Source organism: Gossypium arboreum, chromosome 3 (assembly GCF_025698485.1).
Source record: "Gossypium arboreum isolate Shixiya-1 chromosome 3, ASM2569848v2, whole genome shotgun sequence".
In the NCBI taxonomy this organism is placed as follows: domain Eukaryota; kingdom Viridiplantae; phylum Streptophyta; class Magnoliopsida; order Malvales; family Malvaceae; genus Gossypium; species Gossypium arboreum.
Window position 1 is genome coordinate 21,876,675 of NC_069072.1, and position 18,362 is coordinate 21,895,036.

The following is an 18,362-nucleotide window of genomic DNA, read 5'->3' on the forward strand; positions in this document are numbered from 1 at the left end:
AAATACTTAAAAAAAATTATGTCTAAGCGTAAGAAAGTAAAAAGAAGATAGCAAGTTAACATAAATGCCTCATATAGTGCAATTATTTCAAAACATATCCCTCCAAAACTAAAAGACTCTAGGAGTTTTACGATACCTATAGAGATAGGGGACATTCATTTTAGTAAGGCTCTATGTGATTTAAGAGCCAGCATTAATTTGATGCCCCTATCTAGTTATGTAAAACTTGGGTTAGGGGATCTCAAAGATACATAGATCACATTACAATTAGATGATAGGTCTTCAGTACAACCTAAGGGAGTGCTTGAAGATGTATTAGTTAAAGTAAGGAGCTTTATATCTGATCACTTTTGTTATATTAGATTTTGAAAAGGACCGTGAAATACCCATTCTGTTGGGCAGACCCTTTTTAGCCACATCAAGGTCTACAATTGACCTAGAGAACAACGAATTAACAATAAAGATCAGTGGTGAGACAAAACCTTTTAAATGTGGTCACCAAAAGAGTAGGGGAGATAGGGAAAAGTTAGGAAAGCATTGTTATGAAATATCTATCCAAAAGTCTAACTACCCTAAGCTAAGGAAAGTGTTCTCTGTAATTAGTGCAGGTCGGAAGAACAAGTTCTAAGAACGAGATAAGAGAAGGAAGGTGGAGTGGCATGAAGGACGCTAGACAAATACTAACGAAACTACAAAATCACCCACATGTACACTAACAGAGCTGACGGATGAATCCAACAATAAAACTTGACATTCTTAATTAAGTTTTAATTTTATGTATATTTTTGCATTTTTGACTAACCAGTAGTTTACACTTTAATTTTTATTAATTTTTTTAATAAAAACTGAGACGCTCTGAAAATAGGAAGCTTAGGTGAAAATAGATTTTGTGTCGCAACACGATACCTTATGTCATGACACCTCGACCAGAATAGATAGAATCAAGAAAATCATCTCAATGTAGCGACACAATACTCTTGTGTCACAACATAGAGGGCAGTTTACCCAGGTTTCCAAAATCTTTAGAACGTGTCGCAACATCGAACCTCGATGTCGAGACATCGGCAACCTGCCAGGGGTATCGCAACACAAAATGCTTGTGTCACGACATCGCTGTAAATTTTTACAGGTTTGACCTAACCTGATTATGCAACTCAATGGCATAAACCATGTTTGAGCCTGATTTTTAACCCTAAAACACCCTTTTAAAACCTAAAAACTATTTTAACTTCAAACTAAACCCTTCTCAACTTCTAAACTCTCTCAAATTCCTCAAAATCTCTTTAAACCTTAAACTTCCCTTTCTTCCATTGCAACAATTTTTTGTGTGATTTTCCTTAAAGTGTAAGGACTAAGACAAAACATTTACAGAATTACTTCACATCAATTTTACAAAGGAATTTGACGCACTCCATTTAAGGTTATGGGTTCCTAATTTATTTCTATTATACCATTAGATATATGGCTTGATATTTTATCGACTCTTTAGATAGAAAAGTTTGTCAAAAATTCCTACAAGAAAAATCTAGGAGAATTAACGAACCAGAATTATCAACGATTTCAAACCCCTTGAATTTTCCAAATTAAAATGTCAAAAAATATTTTTTAGAAATTCAAGGAAAGACATTTATTCAAGAACCAAGGTTTAAACCATCAATGACACTATGTCAAGATATTTGGCCCTTGGTCCGATACCATAAATGGGAATGCTTTTGTATGATCCTAAAAAACTTTACTGTAGTCCCGGTGGTTTAATAATTTTACGCATATTTTAGGAACCAAGACTCTAGAAAGACTAAAAGTGCCATGTGGGAAACGATGCCTGTGCGAGAGAAAGAAGTGAAAATCACCCATCGAGTTATATGCAATTTTTATAACGCTCCATTCTATGAAAAAGATTTTGTGGAAGAAATAAACTTAGAATATTTTAAAGATATAAATATGGACAATGTTATAAATTACCTAACAAAAGGGAGGGATAAATGGAAGTGTTGCCCAGGTACCGATATTCCTACATCTTTTAATCAAGCAATAATGTTTCCTATTGCAAAAATGTGGATCCAAATTTTATGCACCTGAATTTCTCCTCCTTTAAATGTCCCTAATGTCAATACTTTTCGAGGAATTTTGCTTTATGCTATTTTGCAGAAAAAATAGGTATGCATCGAAGCATGGATATATCAATATATGAAACAATGCGTCAGCGGCCAGAAAGTCGGGATCTTTTCCCCTATTTAGTGACAGCCTTGTACAAAAAAACAAGTGTATCAATGATGTCCACTGAACAATATATGAAGTTGTCTTGAAGTATCATAGGAGATACATTATATACGCAATACATGGAGCTTCGTACGAAACAAATAAAGGAGTGGAACAAACACCAACAAGAGAATACGACTACTCCAGCCTTATCTCAACGAAAAGTAAAGACGGCAACTTGGAAAAAAATTGGAAAGAGCAGTTGTCAAAAATTGGATTGGATGATTCACTAGATACAAGAGTCGGGCCCATTTTTTCAAGAATTTCATGGCAGAACAATATTAGAGTACCTAATTATTCATCGAATATGTTTGATCCAATGCATTTAGAGTAAAAAGAAGAGGAACAAGAAAGTGAAGAGCAAGAAAAGAGCTCGGATGAAGAAGAAGTTGATAAGGAGATGGATTTTGAGGAAGATGGTTGAACTTTTTAATTGTTAACGTTTAAACACTGTATTTGGGATACTTTTTAATTATTATTCTTATGAGTAGGATCAACAGTAGATTATTATTTGCTTCTTTTTTTAAAAAAAAAACTCCACATGAAAGAAGCACAACAATTTCAAGCTTGCAGACGAAAAATGGAAAGGAGCACCCACCAATATAAGTATGGAACTATCACAATCAATCGAGTAACTTCTTTTTTTATCTTTTTCGGGCTATACATTGAGGACAATGTGTTATCTAAAGTGTGGGGGGCTAACATAGGAAATTTGTTTATTTTTTCAATTTTTATTTTTATTTCTATTTTCAATTGTGTGTTTGAGCTTGTAGAAATATAAGTGATTGGTTAGGAACATGTATGTAGGTTGATTGTATTTACTATAAGTTTGGCATGGTAATAGATGATTTTAATTTTTTTTTATTAGACTACTAAGTTCTATATATTACACTGTAAATAGGCATTGAGCAATTGAATGCACCAAATGATATAGAGAATACAGGGAAACGAGCATGCTAGTATGTATGATAGATTATTGAATTTGTGATTGTTTGATTTATTAAATTTGTGAATATTGAGATACTTAAGGATGACCTAAAGTATTGTTTGGTATCCACCTTGAGCCAAAAAGCTAACCCTGTTTATTCATCCTTAATACCTATTTTTTAGCCAGAAAACACTTCTTGATGAACATTCGTACAAAACCCAAGCCAAAATATCAATTTGTACTTGCCCTTTTTCTTTGGTCCTGAACTACACAAGTATAGACGTCTGTCATACATATTGAGGGTTAAGTAGATACATGCAAATTTTGTAAAAATAAAGTGAAATAAGAAAGATCAGTGTGATATAGTGATTATAGGTTAGCCAATATGTGCAACAAAAGAAAAATTCAAAAGGAAAATCAAAATTAGTAGAAAAAGTACTTGAAAAGTAAAAGCATTTTTGAGTGAGATGTATCGAAAAAGGAAAAAATGTGACAAAGTCACAAAAATAGAAAAGTTCGTTCATTAGTGCACAAAAACTTGTGAGTTAGCCGTAATTGTTATATTATGTTGTGACTTCCTATGTGGAAAAATAAGGAATGTGAGAAAAGAAAAAATAAGGCGATGAGCGGGTAAGGGTCACTAAGGGGGAGAATAAGGAACAATACAATGTGCCAAACTATTTTCGTACTTGAAACTATTTTGGTGCTTACCTATGTGATCTACGTAGACGTATTTATGAATTGCCATCATATTAAACAATTACATTTTCTACTGTTTGTCTACTAGGATAATCAAATTACCTGTATGATTTATTGATTGACTCATAAGTTTGAAAACCTTAATGTTTGTATACCTCATAATATACTGAACTTAGGTGTTTGATATCAAAAATGGTAAGTCAGTTATATATCATGTCAAGATTATGTGTAAATATGAAATGCCTAGTTATGTACTCCGAAACCAATGTTTGTACTATACTTGCTCAAGGGTCATCTTTTGATTTATTGTTTTTGACGTTTTGTTTGAGGACAAACAATGACTTAAGTGCGAGGAAGTTTGATCTCCTGTAATTTTTATAACATTTAATAAATTTAGGTGTCAAATTGAACCTAAAAAGAAACTTAGGTACCAAAGTGGGCCCAAAAAAAATTTAGGTATCAAATTAGGAAAAAAATGTCAAGTTCAAGTACCAAATTAAGCCAAAAAAAAAAATTAGATGCCAAATTAAGAAAAAGTGTTAAATTCAAATACCAAATTTTATATTAAGCCTTAAAATTAATACTAATGGATTTGTGCAAGACAATCCGGAAAGAGCTTCAGTTGTGGGATGGGAGTATTTAGAGATTGGAATGGCAAGTGGTTGATGGGTTATAGCTGCAGTTTTGATACTTGCACAGTTTTGCAAGCCAAGTTTTGGGCAATACTAGACGGATTGCGGGTAGCGCGAGAAAAGAGATTCCGAAAACTGATGATTAAACAGTTGTGAGGATGATGTTGAATGATGACCTAAGGGATTTGAGGCAAGAAGAATAAAAGACGTATGCCGTAAATAGTGGAAAACTTGTATCTAGAGAAGCAAACCTTGCAGGTGACTTCATGGCAACACTTACTACACATGATGGATCAAACTTGTGCAAGTCCCAAAATCCACCGCTAGGAATTAGCTCTGACTTTCTAAACATCATGCTTTTAGCTCTCAATTTCATTTAAAAAGAAGTTAAATGAAGGATTATCTACTCTTTACAATTTTGAATTTTATTTTCAAAAATTTAATTTTATTTTTAAATTTTGAAATTAAAATCTAATTATTAATTCTGTTAAAATTATTTTGTTAAATTTAAATTTATTGCATTATATTTTTTTAGTTATATTACTATTGAATGAATGTATTCTTTTAATTTTAAAATATCACACTAACAAATTTAATAAAAATTTTAATTATATTAATAATTAAACTTAAATTTTGAAATATAAAAATAAGACTAAATTTCTAAACCATTAATTTTTAAAGGGTGATAAATTTGAAATTCATACTTTTGCACTTTTAAAATTATACAATTACACTGAAATTTAATTAATTTCTATATATTACATGCATTTCATCCCCTCAATTTTTATATTATAAAAGAACTCAAAATAAAAATTTAGAAATTTAGAAAATTTTGCAAGTACTGTATTGGATTGATTAACTTAATGAAAACGACCATAGTTGATGAAAATATGACAAGGTTAAAAATTTTCATGTCGTGAGAAGATTGAGCTAAAATATTTTAGGCATAAGGATTTTAACCTTATATTTAAATTTTCATCTTTTTAATCTTTTAACTTGTGATATTTATTAAATCACTTAAAATGAATGAAAAAATTCTTTGTTGACATAACATACACGCAAATTGTCACGTGAATGTCATATTAATAATTAATTAAATTTAAAAATTCAAAAATTATTAAAACAAAGAAAATATTTTTAAAAATTAGTTAATTGTTAACGTGACAATCCATGCATATGTCAATTCAACAAAGTTAACGTTATAATAAACATCGATAATAGCAATAAAACGATTGCAAAGCAATAAAAAAAGGGAAAATAAAACAGAAACTCTTTAAGGGAAAAAAACCACGAACAGAGAAAGAAATTCACTAATGTTAAAAACTGATTGATATAAAAAGAATTTCGACTACATCTATAAGTTAAAAAATCTTATTTTAATCAATGTCAAATAGAATTCGAGTCATACAAACTCTAACAATTAGCAAACATTAATTTTTCTATTCAATTTTATGATGATTCAATAAATAATACAAATTTAAAAACTAAAAAGGATGAAAAATAAAATAGAAGGTTAAAATGGTTTTTTTGTAAAGTTATATGAGCATTTTATTGCTGTTGAGGCTTCGTGTAATTGATTTCTTTGGCTTATTACTGATTTTGACAAACTTGCTTCGGGTATTATGATAGTATAATTAGAAAAACATAGTATTACTTCATTTAATACGTTGACAATTAAATTTTTAAGCTATACAATCTTTTTTTTGATAAAGTTTAAGCTATACAATCAATTTCATAAGATTGGGAATATGTGTCGATTAAAAATTTGTAAAAATATTTGAGACTCTACTCTTGAGATTTGACATAAATCTTAAATCAAAACCAACGTTTGAAAATTTCATCACTGCTCTAATGTTAAACAAATCAAATTAATTAGTTTAGTTTAGTTTGAAAACTGACTTCTGACATAAAACTATTTTTATTATACTTTACTATCTATATTCTTAATTGCAAAAATAATATATTAAGAATTTAGTAACGTCATTGTCAATGAAATTTTAGATTTCACAAATAGAATTGAAAAATTAATCAAAGTATTTTATATAGGTATAATAAAATAATAGAAAAATAAACATTTAAAATAAAAAACATGTGACAATTTTTAAATTGTTCACTATTAATATATCAAATACTAACTCTATGTTACTCAAAACATCATAAAATAATGTGTTTAAACATACCCAAGCAATCCTCCTAATTAATATTATCTATTGAATTTTAAGTTTTAAATCAAATAATTACAAGAATTAAATTCATAAAATTAAGGACAAAATTTCATCTCCAATTCATCAACTATAAAACCAAAACCTCCTCTTCTTTTTCTTCCTTTATTTTTTTCTCTTTTATTTTGCAACATGGAATCTGGGTTTAGTTGTATTTGGAAATTCTTTTAGAAAAAAAAAAGAAAAAAACTTAAAATTCTTAAATCATATTCTCAACAACAACAATAATTAAAAACTGGGCGTGGGAACATTCTTTAAGAAATGACTAAAAAATTGTCTTTTTAGAGCCAACTGCCTATGGTCCCAACCGCCAAGTCTTAAGCCAGAAGCCTTTTTTGCCAGACATACTATGGTGGCAATTGGCAAAGCAGCCACATGGTTTTCACTTTCCTTTTCTAGATAAGTTCTTACAAACTAAAAAGCAACCCGGCTTAGTAGGGCCCTCCTGCTTTGGCATCTATGTCACTACAAACCTAATCCTCAATATCACTAAAGCACCAATTGGCTAATGATAAGGAAGACACACCTTCATTTCTCATTAAATCTTTTTTTTTTTGTTGAATGAGGTGGAATGTGTTGGGCTGAAAATGATTCACTAACTATTTCCAAATTCTCTTGAATATTATATTTGTTTCATTCCTAATCCAAATTATGCAAGGAATCTTTAACATTATTGCAAATTTGGAATATCTTAACTTCACAATTAGGTAGCTAATCATCATAGAGGGAGAGATAAGTACCTCAAGGTTGAACCATGGGATCAGATGGTTCCGAATCTCCTAGCCATTGCAATGGGGCTTCATCATCCATTTCTGAAGTTCCTTTTTCCTGACTCTGACATTCTAACAATGGATTGCAAAACTGTTCCATCTGGTCACGGATTGCTTAGGAATCAAGTTACGGTTAAATCTAATTTAAAGACTTCACCTAAGATGAATGTTAATGTAATACATACAATATAATGCTTGATTAACAATACATACCTCAAGTAAGCAGGTTACATCACTTTATTTATAAAGGAACCTCAGCTTAATTTATTAAGATGGAGAGTCATATTGTCTTCTTTTTCATATTTAAATTGAAAATAAAAAGAGGGAAAAGCTGGAGCTGGAAAATCCACAAAAACGGATGACCCTTGAACCCAAAGCTTCACTAGCACCTAACTCTGTCAGCCTTGTCTTTTAAGCAAACAGCTCAAACCCCATTATTCTTTCTCACAACATGGTTTGGTTGCTCATCAAAGAACTCAAACCAAAAAGTTCCACCCTTTAGTCCAAGCGTCCTAGCCAAAGCATCCAGCTTTTTAGCAGTTTCAAGTCTCCCAGCAGTAGTCATCACCGGTATACAGAAAGGATGGGATCGTTCCAAGCGCCTCCTGGAATGAGAAGCTCTGCATTGTTAGAAACTTCATGTGGATATTTACTTCAAGAGTTGCAGGCAAGAGATTCTCTATTTTATTTCCCCTTGATAATATTTTAAGTAAAGCTGTGGTTGTAATCAGATCATACCTTGTGATATGTAATGGAATAGATGATATGGAATGAAGTTGGAGAAGATCAGTCAGAAAGAGAGAAGGTTCTACTAGAATTAGAGCAGGAATGTCTGGAGGTCTACCGGAGAAAAGTTGACCGAGCAAATATGTCAAGAGCTCGCCTTCATCAGGAACTCGCCGAATCTGAAGCTGAATTCACTCACCTTCTTTTGTCCCTTGGTGAACGATCCCTTCCCGGACGGGTACCATATCGATCAATCTCTGCCTTGTTTGAAGCTGAAAATTCATATTTAACCTACACACACGCATACATATATGTATATATCAAAAGATGCATGGTATTTCATATGGTTCAAAACATCAAAAGGATAAAAGCAATCTAGATTCCATTGATTTTTGTCGTAAACGAAACAACTGAGAACAATGTTCCTGTTAGCAGTAAAATTGGGCAATAAAAATATGGAGATTTGATCCACTCAACATGCAGCTCGAGAAAGTAATTGTTAATGTTGATTGCTTGGTTCCATAACCTCCTACTTAATGTCTCTGCAGCCAGAGAAAATGTCAGGAACAATAAAGCAACAACTTGATTCCATTACGCCAGCATTGCGGGAAATGCGGTTGAGGAAAGAAGAGAGAGTAAACCAGTTCAGAGCTGTACAAGGGCAAATTCAGAAAATCTCTGCCGAAATTGCTGGTCAGTCAGAATATGATGACTCCATAACAAATGTCAAGGTGAATGAGAATGATCTTTCTTTGAAGAAACTTGAGGAATATCAGAATGAGCTCCAAAGACTCCACAATGAGAAGGTACATAATATCCTCAAAATTTGTATTAAGGAAGTTGTACAGAGGAATCATCCTAATTAACATCATATACTTTTCTTTCTGGTTTTATTCTTCTGAAGAACAACAGACTCCAGCAAGTGGAAAAATATATAGCTTCTGTTCACAATTTGTCTGCAACATTGGGGATGGAATCTTCCATGATTATTACTAAGGTTCACCCAAGCTTGAATGAATTGTGTGGGATTTCGAAAAACATAAGTGACAGTATTTTGGCCAAACTCAACAGCACAGTGGAGTCACTGCAAGAAGAAAAACAAAAGCGGCTTGAGAAGGTATAATGTTATGCCATTATTCTTCCGTATGATCTTTTAAGGGGAGCTAGCACCATGCTCTTGCCCTGCAGCAAATAGTACATGGTTCATAATTGTTATCTAACCTCATAAATGACAACATAAACATAAATCATTGTAAGATCAGAAGATTTTTTATTGGTTGAGTGGTCAACCTTTTGTTCCTAGATTTGCCATGAATTCTACTTAAGTAAAGTCTTCTACAATCACTTGTTCTTCCTTTTCCTTGACAGCATACAGCTCAGTCATAAGATAACTTTTTTCCATAAGTTCACTGAATTTCTGTCACTTCCACAAACTCTTCAGCTGAATTTCTGTCAACTTGCAGCTTCACCAACTTGGTAAAGCATTGAAAAATTTATGGAGCCTAATGGATACATCCTATGGAGATCGCTACTTGTTTTCCCATGTTATTGATCAATTATCAGTCTCGTCAGCTGAAGTATCTGATCCTGGAAGCCTTACACTGGATATAATCCAACAGGTTGGTGTAATCACCATCATTTAAAAGTTAATTATCAAAGCGCTATAAACTTAAAAGTTTCTTTTAAATGTTTCAAGGCCGAAGCTGAAGTTAAGAGATTGGATCAATTAAAGGCAAGCAAAATGAAAGAGCTATTTCTCAAGAAACAGAATGAGCTTGAAGAGATATGCAATAAATCACACATGGAGATTCCTTCAAGATCAGAGATGGAAAATATACTAAATCTGATAAACACAGGTGGGATTGAACAAGTAACATATTTTCTCAAAATTTATTTTCTTCTTGTTTAAATCTAATTTATCTTTGATCTAACTATATGATGTACAAAAGGGGAGATTGACTATGCCGAGCTCCTCATGAGCATAGATGAACAGATATCAAGAGCAAAGGAAGAAGCCTCAAGTAGAAAATCAATAATGGAGAAGGTGGAAAAATGGATACTAGCTCGTGATGAGGAGCGGTGGCTGGAAGAATATAGCATGGTTAACGATCTTACGACAACTTTTCTGCAGAACTAGTTGGATATCTCTCTAGCTGTATCTGTTTCATGTTTCCCATTTCATGAATATTTTCAGGATGAGAATAGATATTCAGTCAGCAGGGGCGCTCACAGGAACCTGAGACGTGCAGAAAGGGCCCGAGTAACAGTCAACAAAATCCCAGGTATAAAAAGGAAAAGCTCCTTCATGTTAGAAATACTTATAGAACTGAACTTGTTACAGCCCTCATGGCATTGACTTTTTTAAAAGGTGTATAAGCATATACCAATATTATATTGAATTCGTCAACTAGACTGAACTAAACAACTACAGAATGTGCCAAGTAAATCACCGAACTGTGGTACATGATCAATTAGATTGTGTTAAGCCTTCAGCATTCTACCTTGAAACATGTTTCTCAAGTGTCAAACAGTGAATCTTAATATCTTATCCAGTGCAACTCTGCATGAATGAATGATTTATTTTTGGAGATATAGATTCTCACAGAATGGTTTCATGCAGCATTGGTGGATTCACTCATAGCAAAAACCAAGAGTTGGGAAGAAGAAAGAAGGAAAGTTTTCCTGTATGATGAGGTAAATATCATATATTCCTTACATATTGACTAAACATTCGTTTCTTCGATAGTGTGACAATAATGTTCATATAACCAACAAAAAAAGAAAAAAGAACCATGCTTCAGCGAATGTGATGGTAAATCATTAAGTAATGCATCAAGACATGCAACTCCCAACTTTAGAATCGGTTACTTGTATCCCTGGGTATGAAAACTCTCTATGCACTGACTTGAAGTAATATTTTTCACATAATATCTCAAGCATGACTAATCAACCAAACAAGCTGCTATAAGGAAATGACATCTATGGTTATCTAGGTACCTCTTTTGGCAATGTTGGAAGAGTACAACCTGTCTAGGCAAGAAAGAGAAGAAGAAAAGCAAAGGCAACGGGTTAGTATAATTCCATGTGCAACCAATGATAGAATTCAACATTTATAATGTCCTAATCAACCAGACCTCTCTAATATGTTGAAATATTTCTCAGCAGATAAAGAAGGTCCAAAGCCAGGTAGTAGTTGAGCAAGAAAACTTCACTACATCTAGGCCATCCACCAGTAATCGGCGCCTTTCAAACAAGAGCTTAAATGGAGGTTTTGGCAATGCAAGCCCTCTAAACAGGAGGCTTTCCTTGAGTATCCAGCAGCTAGGATCAAATGGCAAAAACTCGGTGTCTCTTGGTACATCCTTCATCAAAGAAGGGAAGAAAGAGCAAGGAAAGAGGATATTTCCTCGACCAAATTTCACCTCTCAGCTAAGAGATGATACAGCTTCAGTGGTATCAACATTTTCTGGCCCCTTATCACCTTGAAACCATGAGAGATCCATTCTGATCTAATGCACAAGTAACCGGAAAGATCCATTCTGATCTAATGCACAAGTAACCGGAAAAGCTTATTGTAAGTTTGAAGAGGAAATATATATATGCTTGCAGAGAATAAGTTCAGTTTGTCAAAAAAAAAAAAAATCTTGCTGTGTAGTTATATAAAGTCTTCTGGTTCGAATTCTTAAGTTAACATTTGTCCTTACAATGAAAAAGAATGGAAAATATTTTTGATTTCTTGCTATTTTGGAGCGCAATAATCAAGTAGCTGGTGTTTTCAATTTTTCATTACTCAAGAAATGCAATAATTGAATAACTAATCATAATCGAGTACAAGGAAATTTATAAAAAGCAAACAAGCATTTACTGTAGAGTTCGCTAATAAAAAAAAGGAAATGCTATGCATCGTTTATCTGAATCGGAGCTTCATTTTCTGGCTTACGAAAGAAGTGGTCTATGCGGCGGGTTCCAGCGGGGGCGGATTTATCACCAACGGACCGGGAACGATCTCGATCCGTCGCGAAGCGAGCAACGGATTGAGTAGACTCGGCTGGAATAGGAAGTGAGTCGAGAAGAAAATCGCTCGTTGGTCTATGCCTTTTGACGGCGGTTCTTAGGTGATCGAGCTTCACCGTCTTTTTCTTCTTCTCGGCGGCGACTTCGGCTGTTCTCTCGGCGAGGAATCGAAGGAAAAGATTGGTGGAACATGAAACGAGGAATAAGGCCTCCGAGTTCACCTTGTTGATGTCCTTGTCAAGTTTCATGATCTTTTTGACCCTTGCCGTCGGGAATTCGGGTCTGATCGGATCAACGGCTTCGTCTTCTGCCATTGATGGAACGTACTGTAAAGAATTGGAAGCGAAAACAAAATATTAAGGAGAATTTAGGGCTTTTATTTGGCAGGAAATTTGTTGTTCTTTCGTAAGGGTAAAAATGGTTTCTCTTTTGACGGATATAATTACGCTTTTTTTCAACTATTATTGACTTCTTTATAAGCAAATACTGAGGGTGCTTTGGTCCCATAAAATTTACCCGCCATATCTAGTGTTATTTTGGCGCCAAATAAAAGTACTGTGATTTAAAATGCTTCTGGATTTATTTTGGTAAATAGAAATCTGAACTTTTAAATCGTTTTCGTTTATAGAAAAAGGAAAGATAATAGGAGTAACTTATATTCATATATTGTTTTTTCAGAAAAAATTTAAAGGATTCAAGGTTGATGGTTTCCACAGTCAGAAAATAAATAGCCTATATAAAACAATAAATTTATTTATGGAAACTAAAGTAGTGGATTTTATGTTACCAGCCAATATCCAATTTAAGTTTATTGTGTCAATCAAAACTAGCGTTCAGATCAATCAAAGTCATTTTTGGGTAAATGAGGTAAATTTAATAATATTGTAAAGTTTCGTTTTAGATTTAAGTGTTTAATATTGTTATCAAATAGTATTTTGAATAAAAATATTTATTTTAGACATCATGTTATCAAATAATAAATATACATTTAAATAATATTTAAATTAGTTAATATTATTATATTTTAATAAGAATATAAAAATAATTTATTATAATTTGTTATTAATATTTTAATATATGAAATATAAATTTTAAATGTTTTAAGTAATAAATATTAATTATTTATAAAATTTAATTAGAATATATAAAATATATTTTAAATATTTAAATATAACCATTAAATATTTGTAATTAGATATTAACGCATTTGTATTATTTTAAGAAATATTTTTTATTTTTAATTAATAATTTTAACACATTTGTAATTAAGCATCAAGAAAAAAAAGAAAACTACTATATTGTTGGGGGGTAAAAAAATAATTAAGCATTAAATGCATTTTTTAGGAGGGAAAGCTAAAAGTTTTAGCTTTTTTTTTTCAAAAGTATTTTTGAAAAGCAAAAAATTTCAACTAAAACAATTTGTTTAACACAGTTTTCCTTTCAAATGTGTTTTTTAAGCCAAAAATATTTTTTTAAGCACTACTAAACAGACTCTAATACTTTGCCACCCAACACTGTAAAATTAAATTTTAAAACCTTTATTCCTACTCACCTTTTAGATTCTACCTTAAAGTTGTATGAAACTCATGTTTAAAGAGTTTCAACCAAGAAGAAAAAAAAAAGGTAATACTTTTTCAACAACCTCACTCCACCTTAGTTTGATAACTCCTAGTTTTATTTTAAGCATTTATTTGATTTTGAGAATATTAAGTAAGTAGTGTTAATTATTAATTTTGAATTTTTATATTATATTAAGTACTGGTATTTTATATTAATTTATAGCTTTTAATTATTTTTTATTTAAGTTTAAAGATGGACAACAATTTTTTAACGGTCTATTATAATGGAGAATTTGTAACATAAAAATTGGTGTTATTTTTTAATCAATGTGTCAAATAAATATATGTTTCAATGCAATTGTCAAACTTATCAACTAACATAAAAGATCAATTCAAAAATCGCAACTCGATGCAAAAGGATATTGTCTAAACTGATGTATAGATTTAAAATGTCCCATAATCCACTCATTTATAGCACAGTTGAGCTTTATGATGATAATGGTGATCTCGAGACTATGATATCAGCCCATTTTTCAACCGAAAATGATGCAACATAATTGTACATTGAGTTTTACGATCTTGAGCAAAGTTGCGGAGTACATGATATTCCAAGTTCATCCACACTTGTCTTTAATATTTCTCCAACTATATGTGAACTATACAACATGGAAAGCTTGTATGCGGAATCACCATGGACTCCAATAGGAAGACGATTATTCATATGTGGGTTGGATCTCAACCTGAATGAAGCTTTGGACAATCCATATATGTTACATTATCAACATCGTTAATTCCTATTAATTCAAACGTGGATGATGAGGAATACGAATTTCCAAATGAAAAAGAATATATTAAATAATCTAGTGATCTTTGGTCTGAAGGTATTCCCAATGCTAGCATCGATAATAAATAAGATAATAAGATGATGATGATGTTAGTGGTGGTGATTTTAACAATTATAGTAATCCAAATTTCACTATTGTCGAAAAACACGATTTTGGAATTTCATTTCCATAAACTGAGTCTGTAAGGACAAAAAATAAAGATTTAGGAAGTTAGTATGAAATTATATTGAAGTTTGGTTAAGTAATTTAATCAATAAATTAGTCAATTAAAACTCAGGAATTAAATTGTAAAAATATGATCGCTATTGAGTTTTAATTAAGAAAAGATTTGAGGACCTAAATAGAAATTATTCAAATCGTCAAAATGGTTATTTAATCATTGTATGTCATCAATTAGTGGATGATGATGGTTGTTTCCACTAGCTTAATTAAAATATAAATTAACATAATAAAGTTGTTATTAAACTAATTAATTAAGGCTAATTAAGTTATAATCTTAGTATAAAAGTTAAGTTAGTGAAAGAAAGATGAGCATTCATCTTCTTACATCGTCCTTAAGAATAAAAAAATAAAAAAAAAGGGGAGAAAACACCTTTCTTTTTAAAGGTAGCATTCGGCTAAGCAAAAATTATAACATAACAATTTAAAATTCATGATTTTTTTATAGTTTATGATCACAGAAGCTTGATTTAGCTAGCTCATGTATCAGTTTGTCTAATTGTTAAGTTTTTAGCAAGTTACCATTAAAAAGAAGTTGATGATTTTTTGTTTAATTTGAAGAAATTGATAATTAGCAAGGTTAGACTATAAAAAGAACTAAATTGAAAATTGAATCAAACTTGTTAGATAACTTTGTAACATTAGGGACTAAATTGAATAAATTAAAAATTAGTCACGAGATTATGCTATGAATAAAAAGTATAGGGTCCCTAGTGAAAAAATGTGAAATCAAATTTTGATCCAATACTAGATAGTGAATGATACGCATGTTCCGAGTATATGAACTAAATTGAATAAAATGAAAAATATGTTTGGCTTTGTACTTAAATGTGAATTAGATGAAATCTGATATTGTTTTATTTATTGATTTACTGAACGTAGCTAAATACGGCGTCGGGCCGTCAACAGGGAAAGAAAAAGCGGGAATCGTTGATGAGTGACAAGAGAATTCAATTTATATTTCTATAATTTGAGATCATTGAATATATATATGTTGATTGCATGATTTGAGTTAAGTTTATATTGCCGTATGAAATGATTCGAATTGGATGATATTAAACGTCAAGAAATTGGACTGAATTGAATGAAGTAGAAAATATTGTGATATAAATGATACATGATATGTGATATGAATATGGAATGAAACATGCTATGTGACATGAGATATATATGAATTGATAATAAATTGTAATGAGATTATGATATAAAGTGTGAATCGATTATTAAAATATTTTGTGAATTGACCTTAGTTACTTCGGTAACGAATGTGACACACTGTAGCTCGGACCCAGCGATTGGGCTAGGTATAGGGCATTAATGTATAAGTACATTGTCATTTATCAAAAATCTTAGCACGCAAAATAGAAGGTTAAGTCATGATTATATGGAGATTGGGATAACTCTTACAATGAGTTGCGATTAAGGTTAGAAACAATGCAACAGTTTGCATTAGGTACCTTGGTGGAGTCGTAAACCCTTAAGCATATGATCTATTTAGTCAACTAGTGGGGCACACAAATATTCCACCGATTATTTTGGACATTTAATATATTGACTAGGGTGTGGCCAAATTGTAAGCTCATTGTCCAAAAAGACTAGACATGGATGCACAGTAAATATATGCAAATTGTCGAAACCATTTTTTTGAAAACGTGAATCGACTTTATTTGAAAATGAAAATTAAAACGGGAGTTGCCACCGATCTTTATTAGGTGTAATCGGATCACCCTTGCTTTAATAAAATGCTTTAGTTTATTAAAACGGTGTTTTTGGTCTACGAAACTCGAGAGAAAAGGATTCGGGAGTCGGTTACGTGCGAGGAAGGATTAGCACCCCCAACACGCTCAAAAATTGGTACCGAATTGATTAGTTAGTGTCTTAATGTCGAAAGTTAAAAATCGGGAATGGATTTGAAATACGATCCTTTTTTAACATTGATTTTAAAAATGCTTGAATTAGCTCAAAACGATTGTTAAAGATTTCCTTATCTCGAGATATCAGAGTATCACATCCCGTAAGTTAGGACACAATACCATGAACTCCCGAGCACAAAGTCGTCTTTAATTTTAATTGGATTTCCGTGTATTTTAAAACTCAAAAGGATATTTGGCTATCTAGAATCAACGAGAGAATCGAAACCCCGTAAGCTAGGGCACAATTTCTCGATGTTCCAAAACGCGAAACATTGCCTCATTTTGAAACTTTTGTTTTTGAATAATAGCCAGGGCAACACTTAACAATATGCATTATTCGTTGGGGATAAAATGAAACGGTTTTTAGTAAGGATATGTAACAAATTTTAAACGCAACCTTTGAAATGATGAAATGAGATGGAACGATAATATGGAACATGGGATAATGAAACTTGAATTAGATACAATATTAATGAATGCCTGTAACGCCCCTAACCCGTATCCGCTGCCAGAATAGGGTTTCGGAGCATTACTACCACTTGCAAATCACTAAAAAGAAATTCACTTAAATACTTATCAATTCAATGCATCAATAAATATATTACCATTCAATCAATGGCTTGGCACTTGCCTAAGCATCAACAACAACACTTGTTAGTGTACTTACACATATTTCATATAAATTCTTATTTTCTCAATATGTCATATTTGAATTTAATACTCGTCTTAACTTACATATTTTCCTTATGTTAACATAAAAAGATAATCTCATATGTACATGTCATGATACATATCATTCTCTTACCGTTTCTTTAATAACATATATCATTCATTTCATTATATCAACATTTCATGCACCATCATTTCCTTATATCTTAGGTATATTTATTTCGGTAATGGTTCGTATTAAACTTAACATAATTTAAATTCCATGTACCTATACTTATTTCATTTATCTATCTTATAAATTATTTCATACAACTATTTTGTACATTTATTTCCATATGACCAATTCCTGTAAACATTTCACATTACCATTTTGTATAACCAATTCATTTAACCATTTGTTATATTACCTGAATATTAGTTGTTCAACAGATATCTTGGCGTTTCTCTTCCACGATCTTATTTATCTTCGACATGATGCCATAGTGTCTTTCAACTATGGTTTTACTCATTTTCTGTCACGTTGCCATGGTATCATTCAACCATGGTCTTATTCATTTCCCCGTCACGTTGCCATGGTATCTTTCAACCATGGTCTTACACATTTCATGTCACGTTGCCATGGTATCTTTCAACCATGGTCTTACACATTTCATGTCACGTTGCCATGGTATCTTTCAACTATGGTCTTACACATTTCATATCGAGTTGCTATGGCATCTTTCAACCATGGTCTTACGTTTCATATCGAGTTGCCATGGTATCTTTCAACCATGGTCTTACATTTTATATCGAGAGCACACTCCATGAACCTCATTCTTACAATGGGATTACCGGTCGAGGCTAAATCCTGTAATATAAACTCATAGAGTATTGTCGGGATTACGGTCGAGCTAAATCCTGCAACGAC

The 18,362-nt window shown here is 31.9% G+C and overlaps 2 protein-coding genes and 1 long non-coding RNA gene across 4 annotated transcripts; 1 reads left to right on the plus strand and 2 right to left on the minus strand.

The window, feature by feature from the left end:
- Nucleotides 1–7,285: 7,285 nt before the first annotated feature.
- LOC128290288 (uncharacterized) lies at nucleotides 7,286–8,364 on the minus strand. Its single transcript, XR_008279989.1, has 3 exons — nucleotides 8,249–8,364; nucleotides 7,724–8,115; nucleotides 7,286–7,610 (listed from the first exon to the last, which is right to left on the minus strand). It is a non-coding gene; the product is annotated as an uncharacterized LOC128290288 (long non-coding RNA).
- Nucleotides 8,052–11,978, plus strand: LOC108467320 (65-kDa microtubule-associated protein 8). 2 transcript variants are annotated; one of them, XM_017767943.2, is made up of 11 exons: nucleotides 8,052–8,177; nucleotides 8,271–8,474; nucleotides 8,785–9,042; nucleotides 9,141–9,353; nucleotides 9,700–9,855; nucleotides 9,933–10,092; nucleotides 10,186–10,337; nucleotides 10,431–10,518; nucleotides 10,857–10,930; nucleotides 11,230–11,304; nucleotides 11,399–11,978. In XM_017767943.2, the coding sequence occupies exons 1-11, from the start codon at nucleotides 8,094–8,096 to the stop codon at nucleotides 11,720–11,722; spliced, it is 1,788 nt and encodes a 595-aa protein (XP_017623432.1). In that variant the 5' UTR covers nucleotides 8,052–8,093; the 3' UTR covers nucleotides 11,723–11,978. The 2 variants fall into 2 exon arrangements, with proteins under 2 accessions (XP_017623432.1, XP_017623433.1); XM_017767944.2 differs by having other exon boundaries at nucleotides 11,402–11,978.
- Nucleotides 11,979–12,008: 30 nt separating this feature from the next.
- Nucleotides 12,009–12,718, minus strand: LOC108467321 (DNA polymerase epsilon subunit C). The gene has a single exon (XM_017767945.2). It carries the CDS (start codon nucleotides 12,562–12,564, stop codon nucleotides 12,133–12,135), a length of 432 nt encoding a protein of 143 aa, XP_017623434.1. The 5' UTR covers nucleotides 12,565–12,718; the 3' UTR covers nucleotides 12,009–12,132.
- Nucleotides 12,719–18,362: the final 5,644 nt, after the last annotated feature.